The following is a 27,312-nucleotide window of genomic DNA, read 5'->3' as shown; positions in this document are numbered from 1 at the left end:
AGAATGAAATGATCCTTTAAAAAACAACAAAGGATCATCTACCTGAAGATCAGGTAGAAAGGGAATCTCATTTCTGAAGAGGAAACAGCTGTCTCCTGGAGCAATCCTGGAGCCATGGAGCTTGTCAGTTGTGACTAGGAAGACTTAGAGGAGGAGATGAACTGGGCTGGCTGCTGAGGGGCCTGGAGGGAGCTGTGTGAAGAACTGATAACAAGTTAGGGAGATCTTCGGTCTTCTCAGGATGTGTGAATGAAGACCTCCCAAAGCTTGTCAAAGTAATCAAGGCTTGTTCCCAGGTCAAAGCTGTTTCATAGTGTCACAGATTGAAGAGCTCTTTGACACACACACTCTCCCTCTTTCTCTGTCTCTGTCTCTCATACACACACACACACAGAATCCATTATACAGTGTGAAAACAAATTATAAAATAACATCAAAAGAAGCAAGTCTGAAAATGTTACCATTTATCCAACTTTTTTTATGTAAATTAATAATATTAATAGCACTGTGGCACCTAGTTTTTCAGACATATACAAAACAGGAGAACATTTCATATGTACACAGTCATTAAGTTATTAATTAGGTTCTTTATAAAAACTTCTTTCTACATTAGTGTCTGGGATCCTGGAACAGGATCAGTCTCTGGTAGTTGCAGTCACAACCCCATTGGGGTTGATCAGTCTGGCTGGGGGCCTGTTTCCTTTGGAAAGAGAGCCCATTTTGGGGAGTGCTGGTGAGCAGCAAGTGCTTCAGTAGTCTCTGTAGTGTTCACTCCTCATCTTTTAGAGGCCCCCTGGGGACCTAGAGACCAGATGGCTCCCTAGGGTGGCCTGGGTACAAGTGAGCATGATTTTCAGCCCTGAGTTCATTGCCCTTGACCTGGGCTGGTAGGGCTCCTCAATAAACCCCAAGGAGCAGAGGGTGGGCTTCCAGGTGGTATCACGTGTTCCTAGAGGATGCTGGCCAGTTCTGTAGAGTCCGTGTCAGAGCCCGAGCTTCCTGCTTCTTCCCTATGTGACCAGGAGAGACAATGAGCTGAGGAGTCATAGAAAATGTCCCTAGTGCTCCTGCCCCCCACCTCTTGCCAAGAGATATGTTTTTGAGCATCCCTATCCCCAGGAGCCCGAAACTCTGCAAGCCTCTCCATGTGTATAGAGAACCCACATGCTTCTGTCTGGTACATGGACCACAAGCCTGCCCAGCCCAGGGTCATGCTACTTTCTCCTCTCTACATTCTACTCCAGACAGACCCACCTACTTTTTATCCCATGAATGCCCAGCACTCTTAACACCTCAGTTCTCTGCACCTGGAATTATCTGCTACCTGCTCTTCATCTTCTGGTTTCCAGACATTCTTTTGAGTCTAACTCAAGAGCTGACTCCTCATGGAAGAGTACCTGGATTTCCCTGGGCATCTCAGGACTGTTCCCCCTCCCATCTCCCTTGGTACCTCGCTAATGTACATTATGTAATTCCATACAATACAGTTAGCTGACTGGACTGTAATCTCCACGAGGCCCAAGGGCTGTGTGGTATCTCTCCAATGCTCAGCTAAAAGTCAATTTTTGTTGAGCATGGAAGACGAACTGAAATTAGCAGAACTGGAAAATAATATTTATATAAGTAGCTATATCACTGTGGATGGAGATAACAACAATAAATCAACTTCCCAAACTAAACGTGTAATCATTATGAACAAATTTGGTCCTGAAGAAGAAATAGGAAACTGTACCTCCCTCCCTTTTTTGCAGAAGTGAGGGATTATGGATATGTAATATTGCATATATTGTCAAGGATCAATTGATTTACTGATTAGCTTATTTTTTAAAATGATAATAGCTTTTTATTTTTCAAAATATATGCAAAGATAGTTGTCAATATAATATTCATCCCTGCAAAATCTTCTGTTCCAATTTTTTTTCCCTCCCTCTCTACCTCTCTCTTCTCCAAGATAGCAAGTAATCCAATATAGGTTAAACATGTGCAATTCTTCTAAACATATTTCTACATTTATTATGCTACACTAGAAAAATCAGATCAAAAAGGAAAATAAGTGAGGAAGAAAAAAAGCAAACAAGCAATCACAACAAAAAGGTGAAAATACTATGTTGTGATCCACATTCAGTCTGGTTAATTTTTCTAAACTGCTTTTTATTTTATTTTATTCTTTGTAACAAGGCTTCAAGGACAAGTAGGTTGTACAATAAATAGAGGACTGGGCCCAAAGTAGGGAAGATCTGAATTCAAATTGGGCCCCAGACACTAACTGTGTGACTCTGGATCTATCGCTTAATCTTACTTACTTCAATTTCCTCAACTGTAAAATGAGTTGAAGAAAGAAATGGCAAACCATCTTGGTATCTTTGCTAAGAAAACCCCAAATGGAGTCACAAAGAGTTAGATGTGACTGAAATGACATTATTTAAATTTCTCTTTCTCTATTAAAGAAATGGAGGTGATGTAATAACAAAAATATTGACAAAAACCAAAAATAAATATTTGTTGAATTATATTGGTGTGAATTGCAAAACAGAATGGTTTAGCAGAAAGAGATTAAGAATTGGAATCAAGAGAATTGTATTTGAACACTGGTTCTGACTCTTAAAAACTTTGTAGCCCTGAGCAAGTCATTTTCCCTTTCTTGAATCTCAATTTTATCATTTGTAAAATGGGGATAAGAATCTTTACAAGTATTAACCTCACAAGGATTCTGTGAGGATAGCAGTTTTGGAAACTTAAGTGTCAGAAAAATGGACTCTGTTCTTTTCTTTAGACTTGTCCTCTAGCCATCCCTGACCCTCCCTGCTTACCCAGCAGCCCATAGCTGCCCATGTCAATCTGCCAGGCCAGTGCAAGCGCTTACCTGATCACCTGCAGGGCTTTCTTGTTTTCCCGACGTTTTTCCTCATCAATAGGATACAGTTTGAAGAGAAACAGACCCAAAAGGATGAGGCCGATGGGGACAACAGTCACCAGAATCTTCAGAGTGAACTTGACCGCTTCGGGCTGGGAGCAGCCCCTTGTCAAATAACCTGCAAAGCTGGAGAAAGGTTGGGGAGGGGAAGAGAGAGAGGGTAAGGTTAAATGCTGAGAGCTCTTCCAGCCTCAGTACTCTCCCCCCCCCCAAATTTCCCTCCTCCAAGGGAGCCTGACAGGGCAGGGAGAGAGCCTTTAGCCAGTCATCCCAGGGATTCACTTACTCGAGGCTGAGAGTAGAGATGCCCAGGGAGACACCGGAGGCAAATTTGGTGAAGAAGACATAGAAGGAAAAGAAAATCGGTTCATGTCCCCTTGCGTTGGGCTGCTTTAGATGAAAGTCATCAATCACGTCGGGCAGCATAGACCTAAGAGGACAAAGATTGTGGTGAGAACAGCAGCTCCTACTTCAATATCAACATGAAATTTGCAAATATCTTTTCTCTTTTTTTCAGCAGTATTTTATTTTCCCAAATACATGTAAAGATAGTTTTCAACTTTTCCCCCCTTTCTAGTCAAGGCAATTGCAGTTAAATGACTTGCCCAGGGTCACACAGCTAGAGTGTTAAGTAACTGAAGCTTTATTTGAACTCAGGTGCTCCTGAATCTAGGGCTGGTATTCTATCCATTTTCCTTCTAGTTGCCCCTCCCTTCACTTTTGTAAAATTTTGTGTCCTGGATCTTTTTTCTTTCTTCCCTCCCTAAAACAGAAAGCAATCTAATTTAGATTAAATATGTGCAATTTTTAAAAACATATTTCTGTAACAAATAATTTTTCTAGCAAGAATTCAATAAAATCACCATGCTTCAAAGTATGGACAGGAGTGATTTTGCCCAAGTTTACACTGCCCGTAAGTGTCATGGCAACTCTTGAACTCACGTCTCCAGAGTCCAGCAATTTTTCACTGTATCTAGTCCAGATCTTTAATTTTACAGAAAAAAAAAAAAGAGACTCCAATAACAGGGGCTTGGGGAAGGTGGGGTGAGAGGGAGAAGGCGGGGTGTTGGAGCCTTACAGAATACTTAATCTCTCTTTTCATATGCAGGTATTCACAAAATGTTAGAGGTGGAAGTTTATATGTTTCTCATATTACCCACCATCCAACCTAACATTATCCCCTACTTCTCCAGATTCCTCATGTGACAAATAAGGCAGTTTAGCATTAAGGGGATTACAGGGAACCATAGAGGATTAGAGGCCATGGCTCTATCTTCCTCTTCTTCATTTCACAGATAAGGAAGCAAAGGCTTATCGGGATCAGTAGACAATTACTTATAGGTAGATTTAGGGAGCGTTTAGTCTAAACTCCCATTTATTGAGGTGGAACTGAAACCCGGAAGTGTTCGGTGGTTTGTGGAAGGCTACAAGTCCCGTTGTCGGGCCCTGCAAAGCATCCCTGGAATTCTGACTCACCAAGGCAGGAGGAAGGCAGCGGCCACACTGATCCCAGCAGCCACGGCCACCACGTAGGTGATAATCAGGTTACTCTCCATCAGGGCAACCAAGATGAGGAAGGGGACAGCTGACTGTGGGTGGAACAAGTCCGGGTCAGTAAGAACAGCTCCCTGCCCCTCCTGCACTCCCAGAACCCAGCTGACACATTCTGCATTGTCCTTCCCCTTCAGCTCCCCCGGCAGCCCCACCTCTTACTGCCCCCTCACTTACCGAGATTCCCACATACACGGCCGTCTTCTTGCCAAACCGAGTCAGGAACCACTGCCAGATGGGGATGGTAAGAGTGGCCGAGAGCTGGGAGCAGGAGAGAGACAAGTACAGGTGAGTCAAGCGCAGCTCCCGAGCCAGAAGCTCTGACAGGTGCAAGGACAAGGAAGATGCTGAGAGAACTGGGACCTTCACTGATCTGGGCTCACTTAACAATCCCGTGGGTAAGAGATAGTGCAGGTCCCATTTTATGGATGAGAAACCTGAGGCCCCATCTGGGAAGGGACTGGCCTAAAGCCACAGAACCGGGCCTGACTGAGTCCAATACTCAAGTTAAGCACCTTGAAGAACCTGAATTTTACTGAGGAAACAGACTGGAGTTGGGGAAGGGAATAAAAGTCACCCGCCATGACCGTGTAATCCAATAAAGTAAGCTGGGAATAAACTTTTGTTCTGGGAAGCGCGACCTAGCAAGAGGACGGATCTCTGTTCCCCAAGAGTGTGGGGGACCTGGAGCATGAGTACGTGTGTTTGAGGGCCCTGGGAGAGAGAGCCTTGATTATAGAACCAGCTCCAACACTCACTGAGTGACCTTAGCCTCCATTTCTCTGGTCATAAAATGGGCTAGCGCTACCTATACACATGACCTCACAGATATTACAAGGAAACCGTTTCATACAGTACTGTGGAAATAAGAGCAATTATTTAGACAATCTGGGTGCTTATACCAGGTTCTCGTCTCTCCCCCCCAAATCTCTCTCTCTCTCACACACACACACACACACACACACACACACACACACCCGTGTGGTTTTCTCATTCCCACCTCTCCTCCCTGCTAGAGGCAGGAATAAAGGAATCCCTGTTCTCTCCCCCTCTGGGCCCCTGGCCCCCTCCCCCAGCAGCCCTGCCCACCGGTCCCGGCCAGCTTTCCGCCTCCCCTCCCCCAGAGTCCTGACCCAGCTCTCCTAGCAGCACCCCTGTGTGTAGGACCCACCATGATGGCCAGGAGCAGATTCTGAAACTCGTTCCGGAAGCCCAGGGTGTAGGTGCAGAACAAAGCAAAGTTTCCTTCTACCAGCTGGGAGAGGAGAAAAGGATACTCTGAGTAGCTAGCCCTTCCTCTTCCAGTGCTGCTCCCCCAGCATGATGCTCCCCAGCCCCAGGGCTCTGGGCGCCTTGGGCTCCAACTGTCCTTGTCCCTCCTTGAGTAGACGGGCAGAAGGAATTGGGGGAGAGGGATCTGTTCTGGTCACTCCCTCCCTTCTGTTTCCCCTCTCTCCTTCCCTCCCTCCCTCCCCCCAGGGCTTTGAGCATCTTGGGCTCCATCTCTCTTTGTACCCACTAGAGTGGACCTGGGGTGGGACTCTGTTCTGGTCCTCCCTCCCTCCCTTCCTCCCCCTCCATCCCTTCTCCCACCATCTTACCATGAAGGCTAGAGAGGTGAACAAGAAGCCTGCAATGAGTTTGATATAAGGGCCATGGTTCATGACCAGTCGGAGCCCTCGGAAAAAAGAAGGGGGCTGCTCCTTCTTCTCACAGGGCTCTGTGGGTCAAAGAGATGAATGGTCAGGGGAAAGTAAACAATAAGCACCAAGCCTCCACTTTCCACATCCTCAGGGCAAAGCCTCAGTCCCCCCCCTCCTACTGATGCCCCAAGTCCATTTGTTTCCCAGCCAAGGTCCTGCCAGGACCTGTCCTTCAGGCTGAGGGTACAGGGCACAGGCTTCCTTTCTCCTCCCCTGGCTGAGGACCACCAGCCCCTCCCCGTCTTAGTCTCTGCAGCACTGGCTATTCCTCCAGTAAAAAACTGCCTAAGCCAAGCCCAGGATGGAGGGACTGGGGGACCAGCTCTAAAGCTCTGATCTCCCCAAGTTCTGGGGGCCTAGAAGCCATGGGAAGGGAGTAACAAGGCCAGAGGAGGGGCTCCACCCTTGGGAAAGGGGGAGGGATAAGAATCTCTGCTGGGTGAGGATGAAGAAAGAACTTTGGAGTTAGATCTTAAGATTTGGAGCTAGAAGGGATCTTAGATTGCTTAATGTCTCATTTTAGAGATTAGGACACAGATCCAGGGGAGAAGGGCCTTGGCCAGAATAAGCAAGTTAATTACAAAGCCAGGCCTGGATCTTAAATGGCATCTGTCCAACTCTCTATTTACCAGGGGTGAGACTTGAGCCCAAGGCAAGAGAGGACCCCAGCCCCAGATCTTGAGAATGAATGGCAGGGGCTGGTTTGGGGTCATGTGAGTTTAATCCCAGGGCCTCAGACGCTGCCTTTTTGTCCCTCATCCTGCTCCGATTCTCAGCCTCTCCAGAGGCCAGCCCCCTCACCTCTGTGCTCCTGCACACCCAGAGACAAGATGACCGCACAGAGAACGTAGATGGAAGCAATGACTCCGGCAGCCAGCATGTAGGCATTCTTCTGTAGAGGAGAAACATGGGGGAGGAGGTGAGGAGGGCCCCTCAGCAGATCAGCCCCAACAGCTCCAGCCCGTTCCAAACCATGCAAAGGATGTGAACTTCTGCAGTCAGAGAATGGAGAAAGAGTGAAGGGGGAAGGTTCTATGGAGGGGCTTGGGGCCCAGGAAATGATGGAAGTAGGAAAAAAAGAAAGATGGAGGGGGAGAGACAGAGGGAGGGGAAAAGTTGAAGGGGAGAAGGGAGGGAAAGAAGGAGAGGGAGAGGAAGAGGGAGGGGACAAGGTGAAGGGGAGAAGGGAGGGAGAGGAAAAAAGGAAGGAGAGAGGGAGGGAAGGGAAGAGGATTAGGAGAGGAAGAAAAAAGGAAGGGGAGAGGGAAGGGAAAAGGTGAAGGGGAGGAGGGAAGGAAAGAAAGAAAGAGGGAGGGGAAAAGATGAAGGGGAGAAGGGAGGGAAAGAAAGAAGGAGAGAGAGAGAGAGAGGAAGAGGGAGGGGACAAGATGAAGGGGAGGAGGGAGGGAGAGGAAAAAAGAGGGAGGGAAAGAAGGAGGGAAGGGAAGGGAGTTAGGAGAGGAAGAACAAAGGAAGGGGAGAGGGAGGGGAAAAGGTGAAGGGAAGGGGAGAAGGAAAGGAAGAACAAAAGGAGGGGGAGAGGGAGAGAAAAAGGTAAACAGGAGGGGGAGAGAAAGGAAGAAAGAAGGAAGGGTAGTGAGAGGAAGAAGGAAGGGGAGAGACAAAGAAGAGATGGAGAAAGTGAGAGAGAAAGGGAGGAGAGGAGAGGGAAGGAAAAGGATGAGTGACAGAGAGAGGGGAAAGAGGGAAGGAAGGTAGAGTAAATGGAGGGGAGAAGGTGGCATAGGGAGTGAATGAGGAAGGGGGAGGAAGAGAGAATGTGAGGGAAGGAAAAAGAAGGGGAAGGGAGAAAGGAGGAGGAGTGAGGAAGGAGAAGAAGGTAGGAAGAGGGAAGGAAGAAGAAGGAAGAGGAGAGAAAGAGGAAGGAGGAAAGTGGAGAGAAGGAATTGGGAGAATTTGAACAATGGTCCAAACAATGGGCTGCTGCTTCAACAGAACCACAGTAGCCTAGAATTGAAAGAAATTACAGGAACCACCAAGAGCAATCTGATGAGGAATCTGCTGTTATCTGGGGAGAGGCCATTCTAATCCTGCCCCAAGCTCTGATGAAAGTTCTCAGCCTAGAGCATCCCTGGCTCTGCTGCTTCTAATGAGCTCCTCCATCATGAGGGTCTCCATTGTGGTGACTGAAATCTTCTTCCTTGCTTCTGGCTCTGCTTGCCCAGACTTTACCACCGTGTGCCCAACTCCCAAGTACTTTCCAACCCTCCCCTGGGCTGAGTCCCCCTTATATTATAGTAAGCTCCTTGAGTACAGGGACTGTCTTTGAGATAAGCTTCTCCTCTCTAGTTGGCAGCAGGCTGTGTAGGAGAATGAGCTTCACTTTTTCAAAGAATCACAGTTGGAAGGTTATTTAATGGAATACATATAACTGAGACCTTGGAAAGGTCACTTAACCTCACCTGTCCTCTCTGATGGATGATGGAATTAGACAAGATGATCTCTACGATTCCTTTTAGCTCTAAAACTCGTGATCATATTCCTGGCTGCGTAATCTTGGGCAAGTGACAGTTTACTATTCTAGACCTGTTTCCTCGCAAAATAGGGTGACAATCCTTTGCTACTTCTACTCCTGCTCTGTAGCCATAAAATAGTATACCATACATAAGCTAGGGTGCTAGGTGCCTACCAGGGGATAAAGTGCCAGCCCTGGACTCTTCTGAATTCAATTATGGTCTCATACACTTACTAGCTAGATGACCCTGGGTAAGTCACTTAACCTTCAGTTTTCCCATCTGTCAAATGAGCTGGAGAAGAAAATGACAAACCATTCCAGCATCTCTGCCAAGAAAATCCCAAATGGGGTCATGAAGATCGGACACAATTGAGTGAGTTATGATTATTGCCAGTTCTATTGAGCCCCCTGATATCCAGGGTCTCAAACTAAGTCTTGGCTTCTGGGAGAGGATTGGGGGGGTGTCTTACCGTATCATTCAGGGAGCTGGTAGCATGAGTCTGATTCACCTCTTCCACAAGTATGTCAGGATCTTGAATACAGGGAGTGTCCACTTTGCCCACAATTTGCCCCTGAATGGCAGTGCCCAGCACTGTGCCCAGCACTTCTACAGTCATCCCTGGTGGTAAAAAAAAAAAAGCAGGGGTAGTATTGAGGTCCATCCTGGAAAAGGGATTCCCACAGGACAAAGGTCAAGGCTAAGACTATCTCCAGAGTTCCTATTTCCCATCCCACCCTAGGGAAAGGCAGGGATTTGGGACAGATGGACTTGGGAGGGGGTAGCTCTGAGCCTGCCTGTTTCCCCTCCTTTGGCAAAGGGCCACTGGATTGCATCAAAGGAGTTTGCAGCTAAGGAGAGAAAAGACTTACGGTATGCTGTGGCTGAATCACGTTCACTCTGTTCCGTGCTGATAAACATGGTGAGAGCTGAGTATGGAACATGGAAACACTGAAAGAGAGAATCGGAGGTCAGTCGCTGTCCGTGGGCATGGGGATGCCCACGGGCCCCATGGACAATAACTAACCCCTCCTCCAGGTAAGATTTCTGGGAGCAATCACAAGCCCCTTTAGGCCTTCTCTTATCCGGGCTAAACACCCCAGTCCTTTGGACTGGTCCTTCTGCTCTTCTTGGTTCTCCTCCTAGCTTTTCAATACCCTTTCTAATAACCGATCCCAATATTCCTGCTGTGATCCAGCCTCCCAGGCAGAGGGACCTAACCAGGGAACCAAGAGGGCAGCAGCCCCGGCTGAGGCAGGCCCTTTGCCTCTCTTCAGAGCCCTCTTATGCTGGTGTCCAAGGGAACTTCTCCAAACAGGCCAGTGGAAGACAGCAGAAGGGAGCAGAAGGACTACAGGCTAATCTATGTGATTTGGGGGCTAGTTTCTCCTCTCTGTATCTCAATTTCCTCTTTTGCCAAATGAAGGCTTTAAGAGACCTGACACCCTGAGCCCACCTAAGTGAGAGACTCCCAGAGGGGATAGTGGTAAGAAGGTCTCAGAGATTCAAGTCACATATACTTACTGTCACCAGTGTCTCAAACAGGCAATAGAAGACCAGGTACCACAAAGCTTGGTTCCTGGGAAAGTCAGGAACAAACCAGATGAGAAAATAGGCAATCACAGCCAGTGGCGTGGAAAAGATTATCCTGGAGGAGGAAGCAGGGAAGTTGGTAAGCCAGTGACTAAGAACAGAGAAAACCCCCCCACAACTCTTCTTCTATTTCATCCGCCTCCCTCACCATCCAGTAAGTTCAGCACCACAGATCCCCATCCCTCCCTTGTCCCCAGAAGAAAACCAGAAAAGCAAGGGTCTTCCCTCATGCCCCCAATGCCAGTCATACATCCCAGAGTCCAAGCTGAGGAGGCCTTAAACAATAAAGAATACCTCATTAGAAAATCAAACTCAACTGTTGATACGGCCTGGCTGTGTGACCTCAGAAAATATAGTTTACCAGTGTGGGCCTCAGTTTCCCTAACTGTAAAAAGGAGAGGGTTGAAATATCCCTAAGGTTCTTTTCAGCTCTAAATCCTATTATGGACTTGGCTGGAGTATGGAATGGGGTTTAAGGCTAGATCATAATCCTGGAAGGGGGGGGCAGAATTTGGATGTTAGAAAAAACAAGAAACGGTATTTATATAGTCCTTGAAGATTTACAAATCTCTTTCCTCACAACAATGCTGTGAAAGAGCATAGTGCAGGAGAAAAAACCCTAGATTTTTGTCAGGAGACTGACACCATTCCTTTCCTTCTTGTTCTCTGTAGATGGATGATTTCCCAGTCCGGCTGGCCTTAAACCCCTCAGTGAAGAACCTCAGGGAATATAGTATTCCTTAAGCTGAGCCAACATGCACTGGGAGAGAGGGCCTAGACAGTCTGGTTTCTCAGGGAGGATTCTGTAAGAGAAAGAGAGAGAGAGAGACAGAGAGGGAGAGAGAGAGAGAGAGAGAGAGAGAGAGAGAGAGAGAGAGAGAGCAACAGAGAGAGAGAGACAGAGAGAGAAAGAGAGAGAGCGCAACAGAGAGAGAGGGAGGGAAAGAAGGAGGGAAAGAGGGAGAAAGGGAGAGAGAAAAGGAGGGAGGAAGGGAAGGAGAAAAGGAAAGAGAGAGCGAGAGAGAGAGAGGGAGAGAGGAAGGAGAGAGAGAGAGAGAGAGAGAGAGAAAGGAAGGAAAAATTCCAGCTAGCAAACATGCAAAAGGGGAAAATGTTTTCCAAGTTGGATCCTGTTCACTTGATTCCTTGGTTCCTATATGAATAAAATTTCTAAGCTAGTCCTGTTTCCCTCCAAGGAGTTGGAAACATGGGAGGGTGGCCAGCCTAGAACTGGACCAGGGAAACCAGGATGCAGCAGACTTTCCCACAGGTGGGCCCTGCCTATCCTACAGTTCTCAGGAGTGTGGGGCTAACCCTGTTTTTCTGAGGAAAGCTGCACCTTCTTGGAAAAAGAGAGGTTGTCAGTTACCTCCTCCCTATAGGGGACCCCAAGCTATCCTGGTAAGAAGCAGCTGAGGCTGAGCAGTGGGGCCAGAGGAGAGCAGGGACTGATAGCTTCTCAGCCTGCCTGCTAACCAAGGAAATTCCAACTTGTGGGATCCCCAAGAACAGGTTCAGAGGTCATCGGTCTTCTAAGGATTTAGGGTCTCAGGATGATTCTTTCCTGCTCTAGGACTGTAACTATGTGATGATAAATCACTTTTCTCCAAGCCTGTTTCCCTGCCTATCAAATCTTTGGCTTTAAAGATAGTAGATAAATGTTCCCATTCTAAAGAGACCTCTTCCTTGTGGCTTCCTTCCCTGATTGGTAAATAAATACCCTGCCTGGACCAGCTTTTCTTGTGGGGGCCCCCCCATGCTCATTTTATTCCTGGTTCAACTCACTGGCAGCACTTCCCTGCTGGGCACCCTCTCCTTCCTTCCCACTTTATAGCTCTCCTTCAGCTGTTCTCTTCTTTCATTAGATGGCAAGCTCCTGGAGGGCAGGAACTGCCTTGTTTGCTTGTATTTGCATTCCCAGTGCTTGGCACATACTAAGCAATTAATGACCGATTTATTTATCTCTTCCCTCATTTTACTGAGGAGGAGGCCCTGAGTAGAGAAGGGTTTGGACCCAAGGTCACCCAGATGACAGTCAGAATTCAAATTGACTCCAAACCTAGTGCTCTTTCCACAATCTTTTCCCAGAAGACTGATCAAACAAGTGCACATTATGCACCTACTATGTGCTATATTATTATTATTAAATTACTACCATTGCCATTACACTACTGTCACTACTAACTCTCACCATTACTTCTGTTACTGTTACTTCCATCATCACCACTACTATTACCACTAACATTAGTACTACTACCAGTACTACTACTACTACCACTGTCATTATACTATACTACTTCTACTACTATTACTACTACTATACCAGTACTCCTCCTCCTTCTCCTCCCACTACTACTACTATTACTACTACCACCACCACTACTACTACTATACTACAACTACTATTACTACTACCACCACCAGTACTACTACTACTACTATCACCACTACTAGTACTACCAGCACCACCACCAGTACTACTAGTACTACTACTACCACCAGTACCACTCTTCCTTCTCCTCCTACCACTACTACTATTATTACTACTACTACCACCAGTATCACTCGTCCTCCTACAATTATCACCGTTACTACTACTATACTATTACTACCACCAGTACCACCCCTCCTCCTCCTCCAACTACCACCACTACTACTACTATACTACAACTACCATCAGCACCACCCCTCCTCCTCCTCCAACTACTACTGCTGTACTACTACCAGCACCACCACCAGCACTACTACTACTACTACTACAAGCACCACCACCACCACCACTATGATTACTACTATTACCACCACTACTAGTAGTATACTACTACTACCAGCACCACCACCAGCACTACTACTACTACTACTACTACTATAAGCACCAGCACCACCACTATGATTACTACTATTACCACCACTACTAGTAGTATACTACTACTACAAGCACCACCACCAGCACTACGACTATGACTATTACTACTACTACCACCACTACTACTAGATACTACTACTACCAGCACCACCACCAGCACTACGACTATGACTATTACTACTACTACCACCACTACTACTAGATACTACTACTACCAGCACCACCACCAGCACTACTACTACTACTACCACCATCAGTACCACCCCCCTCCTCCTCCTACTATCACCACCACGACTACTACTATTACTACTACTACCACCACTACTACTAGTATACTACTACTACCAGCACCACCACCAGCACTACTACTACTACTACCACCAGTACCACCCCTCCTCCTCCTCCTCCTATCACCACCACTACTACTACTATACTACTATTACCAGCATTACTACTACTACTACTACTATTACTACTACTACCAGCATTACTACTACCACCACCTTCTTCCTCCTCCTCCTCCTCCCACCACTCCTACTACTATACTAGGACTATTACTACTACTACCAGTATCAGCACTAGTACTACTATTACTCCTATTACTTAGGAGTAGTACTTCTATTACTACTATGGCTGATGTTATGCCCCGTGCTAGGTGCTAAAGACACAAAGACAAAAAGGAAGCTGTCCCTTCTGTCAGGGGCTTCTGTTCCATCTGAGAAGATGGCCCGCGTACAACACCAGCACAAGACAGTCCAGGGGAAAGGAAGGGGCTTGTAGCTGGGTGAGGGGCAGGACAGGAAAAGCCCCCGAAAAGCTGAGAGCACAAGCCGCCTTCCTGTGGAGGGGAGGAGGAGGGAGAGGGTGCCGTGCCCCGGGAAGTGTACGGGAAGGACCCGGCTTGCAATGCAGAGAGGAGCCAGCCCGGTTTTAGGTTTCCCAAGACCAGGGAACCAGCGAGAGATACTTCTCAAAGCTCGGGCACGGTCGGAGTGGTGCTTGCCAGGACACAGCCCTGCTGGGCAGTCTCCAGGCTTCTTCCTGGGCATGGGCTGAGGCTGGCACTCCCGCCCCCTCCTACGCCCCCTTTTGCAAGCCTCTACCCCGACTCCTTCCAGGGATAAGGAGCGAGTCCGGAGCGAGCAGGAGGCGCTGGCGCAGCTTCACCCTCAGCCACCCAAGCCGAGGAGTTTGACTGGGAGTAACCCCTGACCTCGCCCAGCTCGGGGACCAGCCCCTGACACACCCTGCCTCCTTATTGGCTGGGCTGGGTGGGGAGATGCCTAGGGGCCGAACCACACCTCCTTCTTCCAGACCATCCTGAGTCATCGCCAACGCGGCGCAGAGCCGGCTTCCCGACCTCCCTCGCCCGGTGCCCCCTCCCCAGCTCCAGCCGGGACAATCACGGGATGATGGGGCTTCTTGCGCCAGAAGGGGCGAGATCACCGAATCCAACTCTTTCCTCTTACGGAGATGTAAACACGGCTCTGCCGAAAGGGCAGTGACTCCTCTAAGGTCCCACAGTTGGAAGATGGTGGAGGTGGGATTCCTGACCCCCTCCCCCAGAGCCTGGGGGGACACGCAGTCGGGGAGGAGGGGGCTGCGGAAGCAGGTGAAGAATGACCACTATAAGAAAAATAAACGCCCCCGAAGTCTGCTCATCCTGGGGGGGTCTGGATCAAAGACTGTCGGCCTCAAGACCTGGCCCAGAGTTGGGGCAACTGCATGGGAAAGGAAGCCGGGCCAGGGGTGGGGAGGGCTGGCCAGACCTTTGAAGGCCGGAGGGCTAAGTGGGGGGTCCCAGGAGCGGGTAGGCTCAACAAACAGGAGGCACACCCTGCCTCCCCCCAAGCTCCAGGCAGGATGTCCTGTAGGGAACCATGGCCCCCCACCCCCAGCCATCCAGCATCTGTTCATTCAAGGATCATAGGATTGGAGAGCTTGAAAGGACTCAAATTTAACCTCATGCAAACCCCTCTTATTTAAAGAGAAGGAATCAAGACCCAAACGAAGGGAAATGTTTTGACCAAGATCACAAAGAGGGTAAATGTCAGGGTCGAGATTTGAACCCAGGACCTCTGATGCCAAATCCACTTTTTCACATCCATCCAGGTTATGTCCTGGTGCAGGATGCCCACACCTTGTTCTTTGCCACCTCCCTCTATATTCTTCAGACAATAAGGCAATGGATTAAAGCTCTATAAGGAAAAAATCTGGGGACTGGAGAAAGCCTGAAGGCTGCCAGCCAAGTCCTTCACCCCCTGGCACTAACCCCAACTGCCCAGGACTTTGCTGTATAGTGGTCAACATGGAAGAAACGGCAGGTGGGGCTGGTGAGGAGGGGAAGGATCTGGGCAGAGAGAGACCTCTTCCCCAAAACCAAATCCCCCTAAATGAAGGGAGCTGAATAAAAGTAGGTCTCCCCATTCCCTCACTTATCACAGGAGGTAAGGGAACTCTGGGGAGCAAAAGAGCAGAGCACCTGGGGTTCATCCCCTTGTGGGGCTCAGAAATGCCCCAGGGATTGGATGGGAAGACTTTGAACCCAAACATTATTTGGGGCAAAGGACACTGCCCCAGCTGATACTGGGGTATATGACTGGAGGACAAATCTTAGCCTGCTAGCCAAATAAGCAAGAAAGAGAAATCAGTAGGCCTTAGGCGCTGCGCCCAGTTGGCTTGGAAAAGGACATCCTGGCTGGGCTCCTATGCCAACCACAGGGGAATGATCAGGAACTCCCTGTGAATAAGCAGAGGGGAGGCTAGGGAACAGTCATCCAGGTCCTAGAACAGGCTTACGACACCCCCAGCTGCTTACGTCATTCCAGGCCCAGCTCCTGTGTCATGCCTGGGGACACTTGTAACTTTAGAGTTCATTTCATCAGTACAGGTAATAGGTACACAGGCTGTCCAGCAAGGCTAGAGCCAGAGGGGAAAGCTTAAGTAATGGGGGAGGCAAAAGTTCTGTTAGAATCTTCTTACCAGGGCATCAGACGTCCCAGACGGCTCCAGGAAGATTTGCTGATGCAAAATCCTACCAAGGGGTCAGTGATGGCGTCCCAGGCACGGCCCACAAACAGAATGATGGAAGCAGAGAAGGGGTCCACCTGGCACAAGGTTGAGAAAGGAAAAAAATGAACTCATGGAATCACCCTAGAGCTGAAGGTTCTTCATGAATCAAAGCAGTCACAGAAAGCTATAAAACATCTCAGAGAGGGCTCTTTTTAGATTACATCTCCTTTGTCAGCCTGGAGAAGTATGTGGGGCCCTTTCAGAGTCATGTTTTTATTAATACGGTGGATTATGGCAATAGTTTTTCTACTATTGAACCATTCCTGCATTCCTGGTATAAATCCCACTTGGTCATAGTGTATTATTCTGCTGAGAAGCTGCTGTAATCTCAGTCATGTTTTTAAATACATAAATTAAAATGCATAGGATAACTGGGAAACCAATTATATTGAAATACAATATGTATACACACATATATATACACATACATATATATTTCCCTTTTTATTATTTTCTTTTTTCTGGTTATATATGTACAATAATTTTTAAAAATATACATTTCTTTATGAATCATGTTGGGAGAGAAAAATCAGAACAAAAGGGAAAAACTATGAGAAAGAAAAAAAAAAAAACCAGAAGAAAAAGAAAAAAAGTGAACAAAGCATGTGTTGATTCAGTCTCCATAATTCTCCCTCTGGGATGCAGATGGCATCCTATCCAAAGTTTATTGGAATTGCCTCGATCATTGAATCACTGAGAAGAACTAAGTCTTTCATAATTGATCATCACTATATATATATGTTTGTTTTGTTTTTTCTGATTCTAGTCCAACATTTGAGGGGATAGTGACTTATCCAGAATCACAAAGATAATCACTTACTACCTTGCCAGATCACAGAGAGAGATATCTAGTTCATCTGTCTTCTTTGGACAGTTCTGCCCTGAAGTGCCCACCAGCAACAGGAATAAGGGATGTGGTAGAGGCTGTGGCTGGAGAAAAAAAGCCTCAGCCTTGTTTTCAGGAAACAGGATTGAATTTCAAACGGGAAAACCAGGATTCCATGTTCAGTGAGTGCCTATTTGAGCTTGAGTAAATCATATAACTCCTACAAGCTTCCTTTTGTCCCATCCAGAAAATCTGAGAGCTTTCTTATCTCTAGAAGGCCTATAGCTGCAGACTCCCAAGCTGAACACCATCCCCATGCCTGTGTGACATCAGACCCCGGACCAGGTCAGCCCTCACACTGGAAATCTCAGTGGCCTTCCTCGACTTCATTTCCTCCAGCCAATCAAACTGATTTTGTTTCCCTTTCTTCCTTCCCGCTTCCCCGATTCTTTCTTGGTAAAATCATTTCTTTCTATTCTCCCTTTCCATCCCCATACCTACAGCCACCATCTTGGAAGAGGCTCTGATCATGAATTGCCTAGGGCAGGGATTTTTATTGGGTCCTTGCATAGATTTCAGAGGGTCTGTGAACATGGAATGGGGGAAAAAAGACACTTAGCTACCTAGCTGTTCTACTAGTACAACTACTATAGAGTAAAAATGATTAACTGATTTAGTAGTAATCTTAGTATATACATACATACATACATACATCTATATATATGGGTGAGTATATATGTATGTATATATCTATATATCTTGAGAGAGAGAGAAAGAGAAATAGAGTAAAGAGAGAGAAATTGAAAGAGAAAAAAAGAAAGACACAGAAAGACATAGAGATCTTTAAAAAGGTCACCTCACCCACCCCCATAATTTTACAGAGAAGTTAAATGATTTGCTTAACATCACACAAACATTAAGTGGCAAATCCACCTCTGTAACTCTAAATTCAATTAATCAACAAGCATTTTTTTTAAAGTAGCTACTATATGCAGACACTGTGTTAGGCACCAAGGACACAAAGTCCAAAAAAAGGAAATAATTCCTACTCTTGAAAAAAATTATTCAAGGAAAATCTAGCCTCTCCAATACACATCATCCATTCAATGTTTAACAACCAGCTCAGGAAGAAGAGGTACAACTTGTATGCAGGACATACTTTTAAGTTTAATTTGCTTTTTTAACATTGTCTCCATCTTTCTAAAGATGAAAAACATCTTTAGACAATCAATAAGCAATAAATCAAGTCCTGGTTTGTGGCGTTTACCAATTTCCAGCATCTAAAAGCTCACCTTGGAAATTTAACAACCAGATCTAAGAGACAGTTTGAGCTGGCTCCAGAACACTCCTGCTTGCTTACTCTGATAGGAAACTTCATGGTTAAAAATCATCTTAACAAAAATTGCACATATTTAACCTATATTAGATTACTGGCTATCTAGGGGAGGGAGAAAAATATGGAACACAAGGTTTTTCAAGGGTGAATGTTTAAAATTATCTTTGCATCTATTTTGAAAAGTAAAAAGCTAATATATATATTAAAAAGTAAGAAATCATCTTCATAGAACTTAAATTTCACGTGATCCAAACAGTTTTGTGTGTTAGGGCACTGGAGGGACAGGACTTGAGGTATCATTGTTTCAGGAAATTCCCACTTTTCTTCAGTCTACACATGCAGGCTCATCTAGGATCTGCCCAGACTTAAGCCATCAGCATAGTTCTCTTTCCTCCATTCTGCCTCATTGTACCCACCCCAAGCAAGATAGAGTATTATTACCTCATTTTACAGAGCAGGAAACTAAGAGACCCTCTTAAAGACACACAACCATTAAGGGAAGCTTGGAAGCACACAGTGGGGAAAGTGCTGGATTTGCCGAGTTCAAATCCTGGTTCTGCCACTGACTAACCATGTGACTATGGGCAAGTCATTTCTGGACCTCATATGCTCACCTGTAAAATCAGGGGGTTTAGTCTCTGAAATTCCTTCCAGCTCCAAAACTATGCTGCTCTGATTTGCCCGCACATGAATCTAATGAAGCTTTCTGACTCTCCCAACACTTTACCTAACAATACTATAATGACTCTATGGAATTCTTTGGTTTGTAAAGTATTTTCTTCACACCAGCCAGGAGAGGCGGGTGTCATGGGAGGTAGGTATTTCTTCAGAGAGATAGGGGAAGTGAAAGAGAAGGAAATAAACACTTATATAGTACCTTCTATGTGCCAAGCACTTTACAAATATTATCTTATGTGATCCTTACAATAACACTGGGCAGTGGGTACTATTATTCCCATTTTATAGTTAAGGAAACGGAGGTCAAATGTCTTGCTCATGATCACACAGCTAGCAATTGTCTGATTTGAACTTCTTATCTTCCTAACTCCTGGCATGATGTACCACTTAGAAGCTTAAATAGTCCTAGGGAGCTTTCCATTATTTTTCAGTGCCTTCTAACTGGTTTCTCTACCAGTGTAACCTTTCCTAAAGAAAAACTTGGAATTCAACAATTTCTTTACTAAAAAACCTTCAATAGTTTCAATAGATTTCTGTCCAAGGAAAATAGAAATGCTTGAGAAAAGCTTGTCAATTATTCATTGACAATACAAATTACACACATACACACACACACACACACACACACACTCCCTGGTAACTCTAGGCTTTGGCTCTCACACTTTACCCCCTTCTTTATCATCCTCAAAGATCACACTTGCCCTTCAAAGCCCAACACAACACAAGTCCCACCTTTTCTAGGAAGCCCGCCCAGGAAGCTCACGGGGATCTCTTCCTTCTTTGTTCTCTTACAGCCCTCAGTGGGATGTCAAGGACAGAATCCTGACCTGAAGTCAGGAATCTTGGTTTCAAGCCCTGGTTACCTATGTGATCTTGGATAAGTCACTTCCTTTCCTAATCCTGAGTTTCTTTTTCTGAAAAAAAAGGAAAATAATACTTCCCACCCCCTCTATCACAAGACTTAAAACCTTTAAAAAAGAATCCTTAAGGAAACCTTATTACAGAAATGAGAGCTTTTAATACCTATAATTATAATAATTATAATTTGGCTTTTCTCTTTCCCACCTGGACTTTTTCTGCATAGTAGTAATCATTTCTTACATTTTGTTGACAGCCTGAGAGAACTCCTGTCTAAGGATTCTCCCCATAAGTACAGAAATCCTCTCCATCCCAAGTATAGAAATTCCTTCTCTCTAATAGCTACTTAGTTTCACTGAGTGGGCCAACAGAAGTATGTGAAGAAGCCAGTTACAGCACCCAGAGGGTAGGGACAGCTCTAGGGTCACACAGCTAGTAGGGGTCGGGGTGAGTGTATATGTGTGTAGGATTTGAAACCAAGTCTCTATCATTGCAAAAGACCCATGATAAAAAATGCTAGCCCCTCCAAAGAGAGTTAATGAATTCTAAATGCAGACTGAAGATTTTTTTTTTGCTTTCTTTATATTTCTTGCTTTTTTGCAACTTTCTAGCTAGTATGGAAATATATTTCATATGACTTCATATCATAACGTTATGCTTGCTTTTGCAGTGAATGGAGGAGGAATAGGAGGGAAGGAATACTACTGTACCCTTTGAGCCTTCTTTGCAGTAAGCTAGGGAGCATAGTAGGGGCAGTTATGTGGCTCAGTGAAAAGGGTATCAAGGCTTGGAGTCAGGAATACTCATTATCCTGAGTTCAAATCTAGCCTCAGATATTTATTACCTGTATGACCCTGTTTGCCTCAGTTTCTCATCTGTAAAATGAACTAGAGAAGGAAATGGCAAACCACTCAAGCATCTTTGAAGAAAGTCAGATAGTGAGTGCAAGGGATAATGTTGTAAAAAAATTACCCAGGCATGGGCTCTATCAATAAAAAGTTATATATATATATATAAAGAAAGTCAGATGTAATTGAACGACAAGAACAAAGCACAATGGATAGAGTGCTAAACTTGGAATTAGACCTGAGTTCAAATCCTGATTCACACACTTATTAGCTGTGTGACCCAAGACAATCCCAACCTCTCTAGCCTCAGTTAGCTCCTCTATAGAATGGGGATAATAACCCCTCTTACTTTCCAGGACTATTGTGAGGATTAAATAAAGTAATATTTGTGAGATGCTTTGTAAACCCTAAAGTGCTGTTAATGTTAGCTATTATTATTATTATCTCTCTTTAAAAATAAGGCTAATATTCCAACTCAAACTCTGTTTCTTCTACAATCTCTATAACTTTCCCATTTCTGTGCTCACATTGATGTTCTAAGTTTGGAATTCCTCCTCCCATTCTTCTCTGTCAAAGCCTTATCTAAGCTTCCCTGAAGAAGATACAATGGGATGTCATCCTCACTTTCTACTCTGAGAATGCTTTGTTTTCAGTCACGTCTGACTTTTCACGATTTCATGACAAAGATACTGAGTGGTTTGCCATTTCCTTCTCCAGCTCATTTTGCAGATTAGAAACTGAGGCAAACAGGGTTACTAATAAGTGTCTGAGGTCGTGTGTTCTATCCATTACCCCATTTGATTTCCCGGAGAATCCTTCCTTTCTTCCAAAACTCATTTCCAATGCCACCTCCTACAGGATGTCTTCCCTGCTCTTCCCCACCAGCTGCTAGTGCCTCCCCCTTAAATTGGCTTGTATATATCTGGCGTTTACTTTAAATAAAACCGTTTGTCTCACCCAGAAAGAATGGAGCTACTAGAGTCAAATTTGCCTTTGTAGACTCAGGGCATAACACAGTGCCTGCCTTATAAGAAGGTACTTAATAGATGCTGATTAAGTCATAGTAGGAATAGCAGAAGTCCTGGGGGACTTAGGAGGGGTGGCCATCCTGGATCTCACTCTTACAGCTGTGTGATCCCTAACCAAGCCTTTCCCCTCCTGAAATCTCAGCTTTCTTCACTTTTAGAATTGGCTTAATAATCCTATCCAAGGACTAGGGAGATGGGAAAAAAAAACCACTATGTAACTGTTAAATCACCATAGCAAATGGAGTTGCTCTCCTAGCATTCACTGTGGAGGTCTCTGGTCAAAGCTCAGCCTTGATTTTCTCAATATTTGTATTAACATCTGATGTCAACTGAAGTGCAAAATTGAATTGCTGAACTATGAACTCCCTGAGGGCCAGACTTAATGTTTCTGTTTGTCCTTTCCTTAGGGGGGGTTCAATATATCTTTGCTGAATCCACTATGGCTTCTCTTCTCTTTCTTTCTCTCTCTCTCTTTTTCTTTCTGCTTGCCTCAGTTTCCCATCTGAAACCCCAGCACTAAGAAGAAAACACTTTTTAGCATAAATTAGATCTGCCCCTTTTTCTGGGTTTCCCTTCCTGGGAAAAAAGGGCCGGTCATCCTCCAAGCAATGTCCCATCACCTTCTGGGGAAATCAATTAAGCCTCACATTCTGCCTTTCCTCAGAAGAATAAATGATGTATTCCCAGAAGAAGCAGTACCCCTGCCAGAAGCATGGAGGATGGGCTTAGGTTGGGTTGGCACCAAATGGCAGCCGGATGGGTTCAGGTCCTGCTGCCCTGTCAGAGTTGCAATGTTCCAGCTCCCAGCCTCCACCCCCCCCCCCATCTCTAGTGGAGGGGAAAGGGGTCAGACTCACCCCTCCCCATCAGCTAACAGCCACTCCCTGAAATCCCCATGCTAAGGCCCCTGTTTGCCCCTAAGCCAGGGACACAGTGTGCCCATCTCTTCTTGGAACAAATCGATCAACCAATACCAACAGGCAAGCTTTTCTCTGCTGACCCCCTCCTCACCAGGCCCACACTTATCCCAATTCCCTTACACCTCCTGCTTCCTTTCACCAACTGAAATGGAAGGGAGGAATCATTTTTAGTTTTCCTATCCTCTCTCCACTCCCACCCCCATTTTCATCTACGTCTGCCTTTGGAACAATTATAACCCAAGGCCCAGGAAGCCGCCTCACACATTATTTTTGAGGGATAGAGTCTTCTGTTGCCAAGCATCTAGGACTCAGAAAAACTCATATTTGAACTCTACCTCAGAAACTAACTAGTTATGTGATCCTGGGCAAGGCGCTTAACCCTTCTCAGCCTCAGTTTCCTTTTTTTTTGAAATGGAGGTAATAAAAGCATCTACTTCCCAAGATTGTTGTGAGAATCAAATGAGATCTCTCTCTCTCTCTCTCTCTCTCTCTCTCTCTCTCTCTCTCTCTCTCACACACACACACACACACAGTGCCTTACAACCTTAAATGTTAAATATACCATTTTAAAATCAGCACTTGAAAGAAGGCTCTGTCATTAACTGGCTTTAAGACCTTAGGCAACTAACTTAAGGTCTTTGGGCCACAGTATCCCCATCTGTCAGTAGACCTGTAACAGCTAGACAATCTAGGTCTGTGATCTCTCCCAGCTCTGCATTCTATATCCTAAAGCCCTCCTCAGCTCTAAAATCCTAAGTTCTTTGGTCCTTCCCAGCTCTAACAGCTCATTATACTCTTGGGCCCCTCTCAACTCTAAGATCTGATGCTCTCAGGTCTCTCCTAGCTCTGTGACTTTCAGAGGAAAGAAGTGGAGAAAGGAAGAGAGGAAGGCAAGCTCATCCCTTTGGCATACATAGTCCACAGCATCATCACCCTAGAATCAGTAGCACTTACCTGAGCCACATCCAGCAAGTAGATCTGAAGAAAGAAGCCCAGGGCACAGCCAGTGATCTGGTAGGGAGCACCCCCCACAGCATAGCAGAGCTTACTGCAGATGGTCAGCTGTTTCTTCCCACCTTTCTGTAGGGACAAGAAGCAGTTCAGTGGGTTGGTCTAGCAAGTCCCCATCAGACCCCATATTCCCCGGCCCCCTTCTCCCAGGACCAGCAAGCTCCCTTTGTGGGATACCTCCCCAAGTCCAACAGGCTCCCTGATTTTCCATCCTCTCTCATTCACAGAACACTCCTCACTTTGAGCAGAAACAAGGAAAGAAATGTTCATTTCTAGAGACTAAGGACAGGGAAAAGAGAAATGGAAAATAAAAGGAAAGGGACAGGAAGGAAAGTGTTGTGACTTTTGCTTATCACTTCTCCTAAACAGGATCTCCAACTTTGGGTTAACCCAAGGGTTCTTCTCCCCCCATCTCCTACTCCCAGACCAAAGACAGGCTCTAGTCAGAAGAAGACATATGGGGGGAAAGGGAAACAGAGCAGGTTCCAACAGCCCAACCAGTCCCTTGCCTAGTCCTGCCACAACCTGAAAATCCTCTCCAAGGCATCTGGGACCTGGGCCCAACCCCACCCTCACCCACCCACCCACCCACCCAGGACTAGGTCCCACTCTCCCTTATCTTGAATAGACCTGTCTATAGAGGGTAAAGGGAAGTGGGGCAGGGGCTTTGCTCTATGAGCCTGGGCCTACAGCTGCTTTCTTCCATACGGTCAGATCAAGGTCTCCACAGTTCCTAGCCAGGGGTGGGGGTTGGGCTGGTGCCCAAGAAGGCAAATCCACTCCAAGCCTTCAGGAACCTCCAGGCCCCTGGGACTTCACTGGGGATGGGGGAGGGTGGAGAGTTCCCCAAAAGATGGGGTGGAGAATGTTCTCTAGTCCATCCCAAGTGATCATTAAGAACTGTTCCCAATGCTACAAGCCTTACCTCGGCCCCTCAAAATGACCTTGACATCTCTTGGTTGCCTTCAGAAAGATTAAGATTGCATCGATGAAGGCAAAGGCTGTTCACTATCCTTAGTGGTTATTTAATAAATACTATTTATTAGTGACATTGGGCTCCTCCTGCTTCAACCTGCACCTACCTCTCCCAAGAGGTCTGGAAACCCAAACCCTGAATTCTGTCAGCTCTGCCACCAGCTTTCATTCTATTCTGGCTTCAATTTCTACCTCTGTAAATGGACTGAATAACCTCCAATTTATTATGAAGGCAGGGGTGACTTGACTAAACTCTTTCTCAGGGTGTGGCACCCAGTAGGCATTTCATAAATTTGAAATGATCTTCTACAAGGTCTCTTCCAGCTCTGAGCTCTGAAAAGGGGGGGCTAATGTTGGAATGGATTGTTGAGGCGGGACCACAGGGGCAGAAAACTAGGATTACTCATCGTGGAGGATTAATAGCTAAGGTGGGAGCCCCTTCAAGAAGCAATTAATGAAATTAAAAGGTAAAGACAGTCATCTCAGAATTCCAAGCCCAGCTTCCCTGCCAGGCCTCCCGAGCTGTTGCTGGGGTGGTGGTGGGGAAGTAGTCCTGCCCAAGACCCCTGCCCTAGCAGATCTAGGCTCCAAGTAGCTCCTGGAAGGGAGTGGGGGGAAGGGGCTGGAGAAAGCCGCAAGGGGCAGACAAGAGACAGATGCCCGGCCTAGCCCAACCCAACGCATAGTAGTCTGCTTCTAAAATTAATTCGAGAGCCCCAGGAATGGGCGGGGATAGGGAGTGGTGGGGACACCACCCAGGCCCGGTAGGAGAGGGGGACAGGAGGCAGGAGGAGGCCTGAGGTGTCTCAGGGTCTGAGCTGAGCATTTCTGGACTCGGGCCCAGACACCCGGACGGGACAGGACTGTGCTTTCCAATGGTCCGAACTCTGCAACCCCACGACTTTCCCGGTATTCAGATATAAGCAGGCAAGAGCCAGTGCAGCCTCTGAACACCCCAACCCGTTTCAGATGGAGCAGGGAAACTAGGGAGGTTCGCAGAGCTAAACCTTCCTTTCCATCTCTGCATCCCTCCGTTCTGTTCTGTTCCGCTCAGCGCTACTCAGCCTTGTCCCCTTTAAGAACGATGCCTCTGTTCTTATGAATGAATTTGAGGGTAAAGCCGGACTGGGAAGGGAAGGCCAGGTCCCGGGTCCCGGAGTCGCGATCCAGCGTCTTAGACGCCCAATTGGTAAGTACAGGGCTTCGGGAGCCAGGAAGCCGGGCGTGATGAGGTAGCGGAGTCACTCACTACCACATGGATCTGGCAGCCGGCTGCCCAGCTATCCGAGAAAGGAGAGGAAGGGGGTGGGGTGAGATAGCTCGCGGATCCAGTCCCCCGCCCCACCTGAGCTGGAACTGAACCTGTACCCCCAACTTGACGCCACCTTCTTCCCCTCAGCGGGAGCTTTCTACTAATCATTCTTCCTTTCGGGTAGAACTCTAACTCTCCCCGCCCCCCCTCCCCCTCCCCGGCCAACTGTGTGATCGCTCAGCCTGCCCGGAGTCCCAGCTAATCGTCTCCTGGAACCAGCAGCGACCGCCCCTTCCACCGAATAAATGAGGACGGCTGCATCCCTGACCCCGAAATGGAAACTGCCTTCCTCCCCATCCTGGCCCTAAGCGTCACGCTCTCGCTTTTCCAAATCTGTACCCCCACCCGGATATCTGCTCCTCCAACCCCGTGGCGCCCCAGAATTCTGTCCCCCACCCCTTCTTATCATCTTCCCCATCTCCACCAGTTCTTTGCCTCCACCTGTGTCCTTTCATAGTTCCCCCTCAACCTCAAACTGATCCTCTTTCCCTAGACCTTTACCTTCCCCATTCCCATCTACCCTAAATTTATTCCCCAGATCCACAATCACCACCACCACCTGCTTCCCTTTCCCTTACAAATCTCTGCCCCTCTCACCGTGTTGTACGTCCCCAATTCTCTCAGGTCTGTGTCCCTGACTTTACCCCCCAGACCCGGGACTCCCCATTCCCAGCCTCTGGCCTCCACGTTTGTACCCGCTCTATCCTCTCTGTTCTTACTATGCCCCCCTTTCCCCAATTTATCCCCCCACTCCCACACACAATTGCCCCTACATGCCGCGCCACTCTAATCCTCCAGTTATCTGCCATCCCCGGACCTAAGATTCTCCAACCCTGGGCCGCCGCCATCCTTGCCCCAGTCCCTCAACACCATCCTGCTCCCCTACTGAGCCCTTCTCACCTGAGTCCGACCGTTCTCCTCGCCCCGGAGGATGCCCGGGGGTAGCAGCCCGGTGGCCGAGCCGCTCTCTGCGCCCTCGCCTTTGGCCATGGCCGGGATCCGAGCCGAGCTGGGGCGGCTGGGGCCGCGCTGGGCTTTGAATGAAACGCAGCGAAAGCAAAGCGCCTCGCGGCGGAGCCGGCTACGAGCTGTCTGCCCGCCCGCTTTCTTTCTTCTTTTTTTTCCGCCGGGTCCTGTGTGTGTGTGTGCGCGTATATGAGTGCTTCTCTACCCCGCCTCCTTTCGGTCTTTTCTCGACTTTCCCTCCTCCGCCTCCTCCTCCCTTTTTAAAGACCTGCCTCGAAGATCCGCCCCCTGCCAATCAACGAGGCCTGCCCTCGGCCCCGCCCCAGGCATTGGCTCGACTTCGGCGTTGCCCAAGGTTCCTGGATCCCCTCCGATGCCCAC

The 27,312-nt window shown here is 47.0% G+C and overlaps 1 protein-coding gene across 1 annotated transcript; it reads right to left on the bottom strand.

Moving 5' to 3' along the window:
• Positions 1-457: 457 nt before the first annotated feature.
• Positions 458-27,312, bottom strand: MFSD2A (MFSD2 lysolipid transporter A, lysophospholipid). The gene is made up of 14 exons (XM_051987769.1): positions 26,866-27,312; positions 23,622-23,747; positions 16,084-16,208; positions 10,167-10,290; positions 9,515-9,593; positions 9,115-9,263; positions 6,970-7,060; positions 6,067-6,185; positions 5,637-5,720; positions 4,643-4,726; positions 4,391-4,503; positions 3,201-3,344; positions 2,864-3,040; positions 458-1,010 (listed from the first exon to the last, which is right to left on the bottom strand). The coding sequence occupies exons 1-14, from the start codon at positions 26,953-26,955 to the stop codon at positions 950-952; spliced, it is 1,566 nt and encodes a 521-aa protein (XP_051843729.1). The 5' UTR covers positions 26,956-27,312; the 3' UTR covers positions 458-949.

The sequence above is a fragment of the Antechinus flavipes genome, chromosome 3, assembly GCF_016432865.1.
Source record: "Antechinus flavipes isolate AdamAnt ecotype Samford, QLD, Australia chromosome 3, AdamAnt_v2, whole genome shotgun sequence".
Lineage (NCBI taxonomy): Eukaryota > Metazoa > Chordata > Mammalia > Dasyuromorphia > Dasyuridae > Antechinus > Antechinus flavipes.
The sequence above is the reverse complement of the archived record's forward strand: the minus strand, read 5'-3'. Positions and strand labels throughout refer to the sequence as shown.

Coding starts and splice junctions, on each gene's coding strand:
- MFSD2A (XM_051987769.1), bottom strand. CDS start 26,955: ATGGCCAAAGGCGAGGGCGCAGAGAGCGGCTCGGCCACCGGGCTGCTA. Junction 4,504..4,642: donor CCGTGTATGTGGGAATCTCG/GTAAGTGAGGGG, acceptor TTCCACCCACAG/TCAGCTGTCCCCTTCCTCAT. Junction 3,041..3,200: donor ATCTCTACTCTCAGCCTCGA/GTAAGTGAATCC, acceptor ACCTTTCTCCAG/CTTTGCAGGTTATTTGACAA.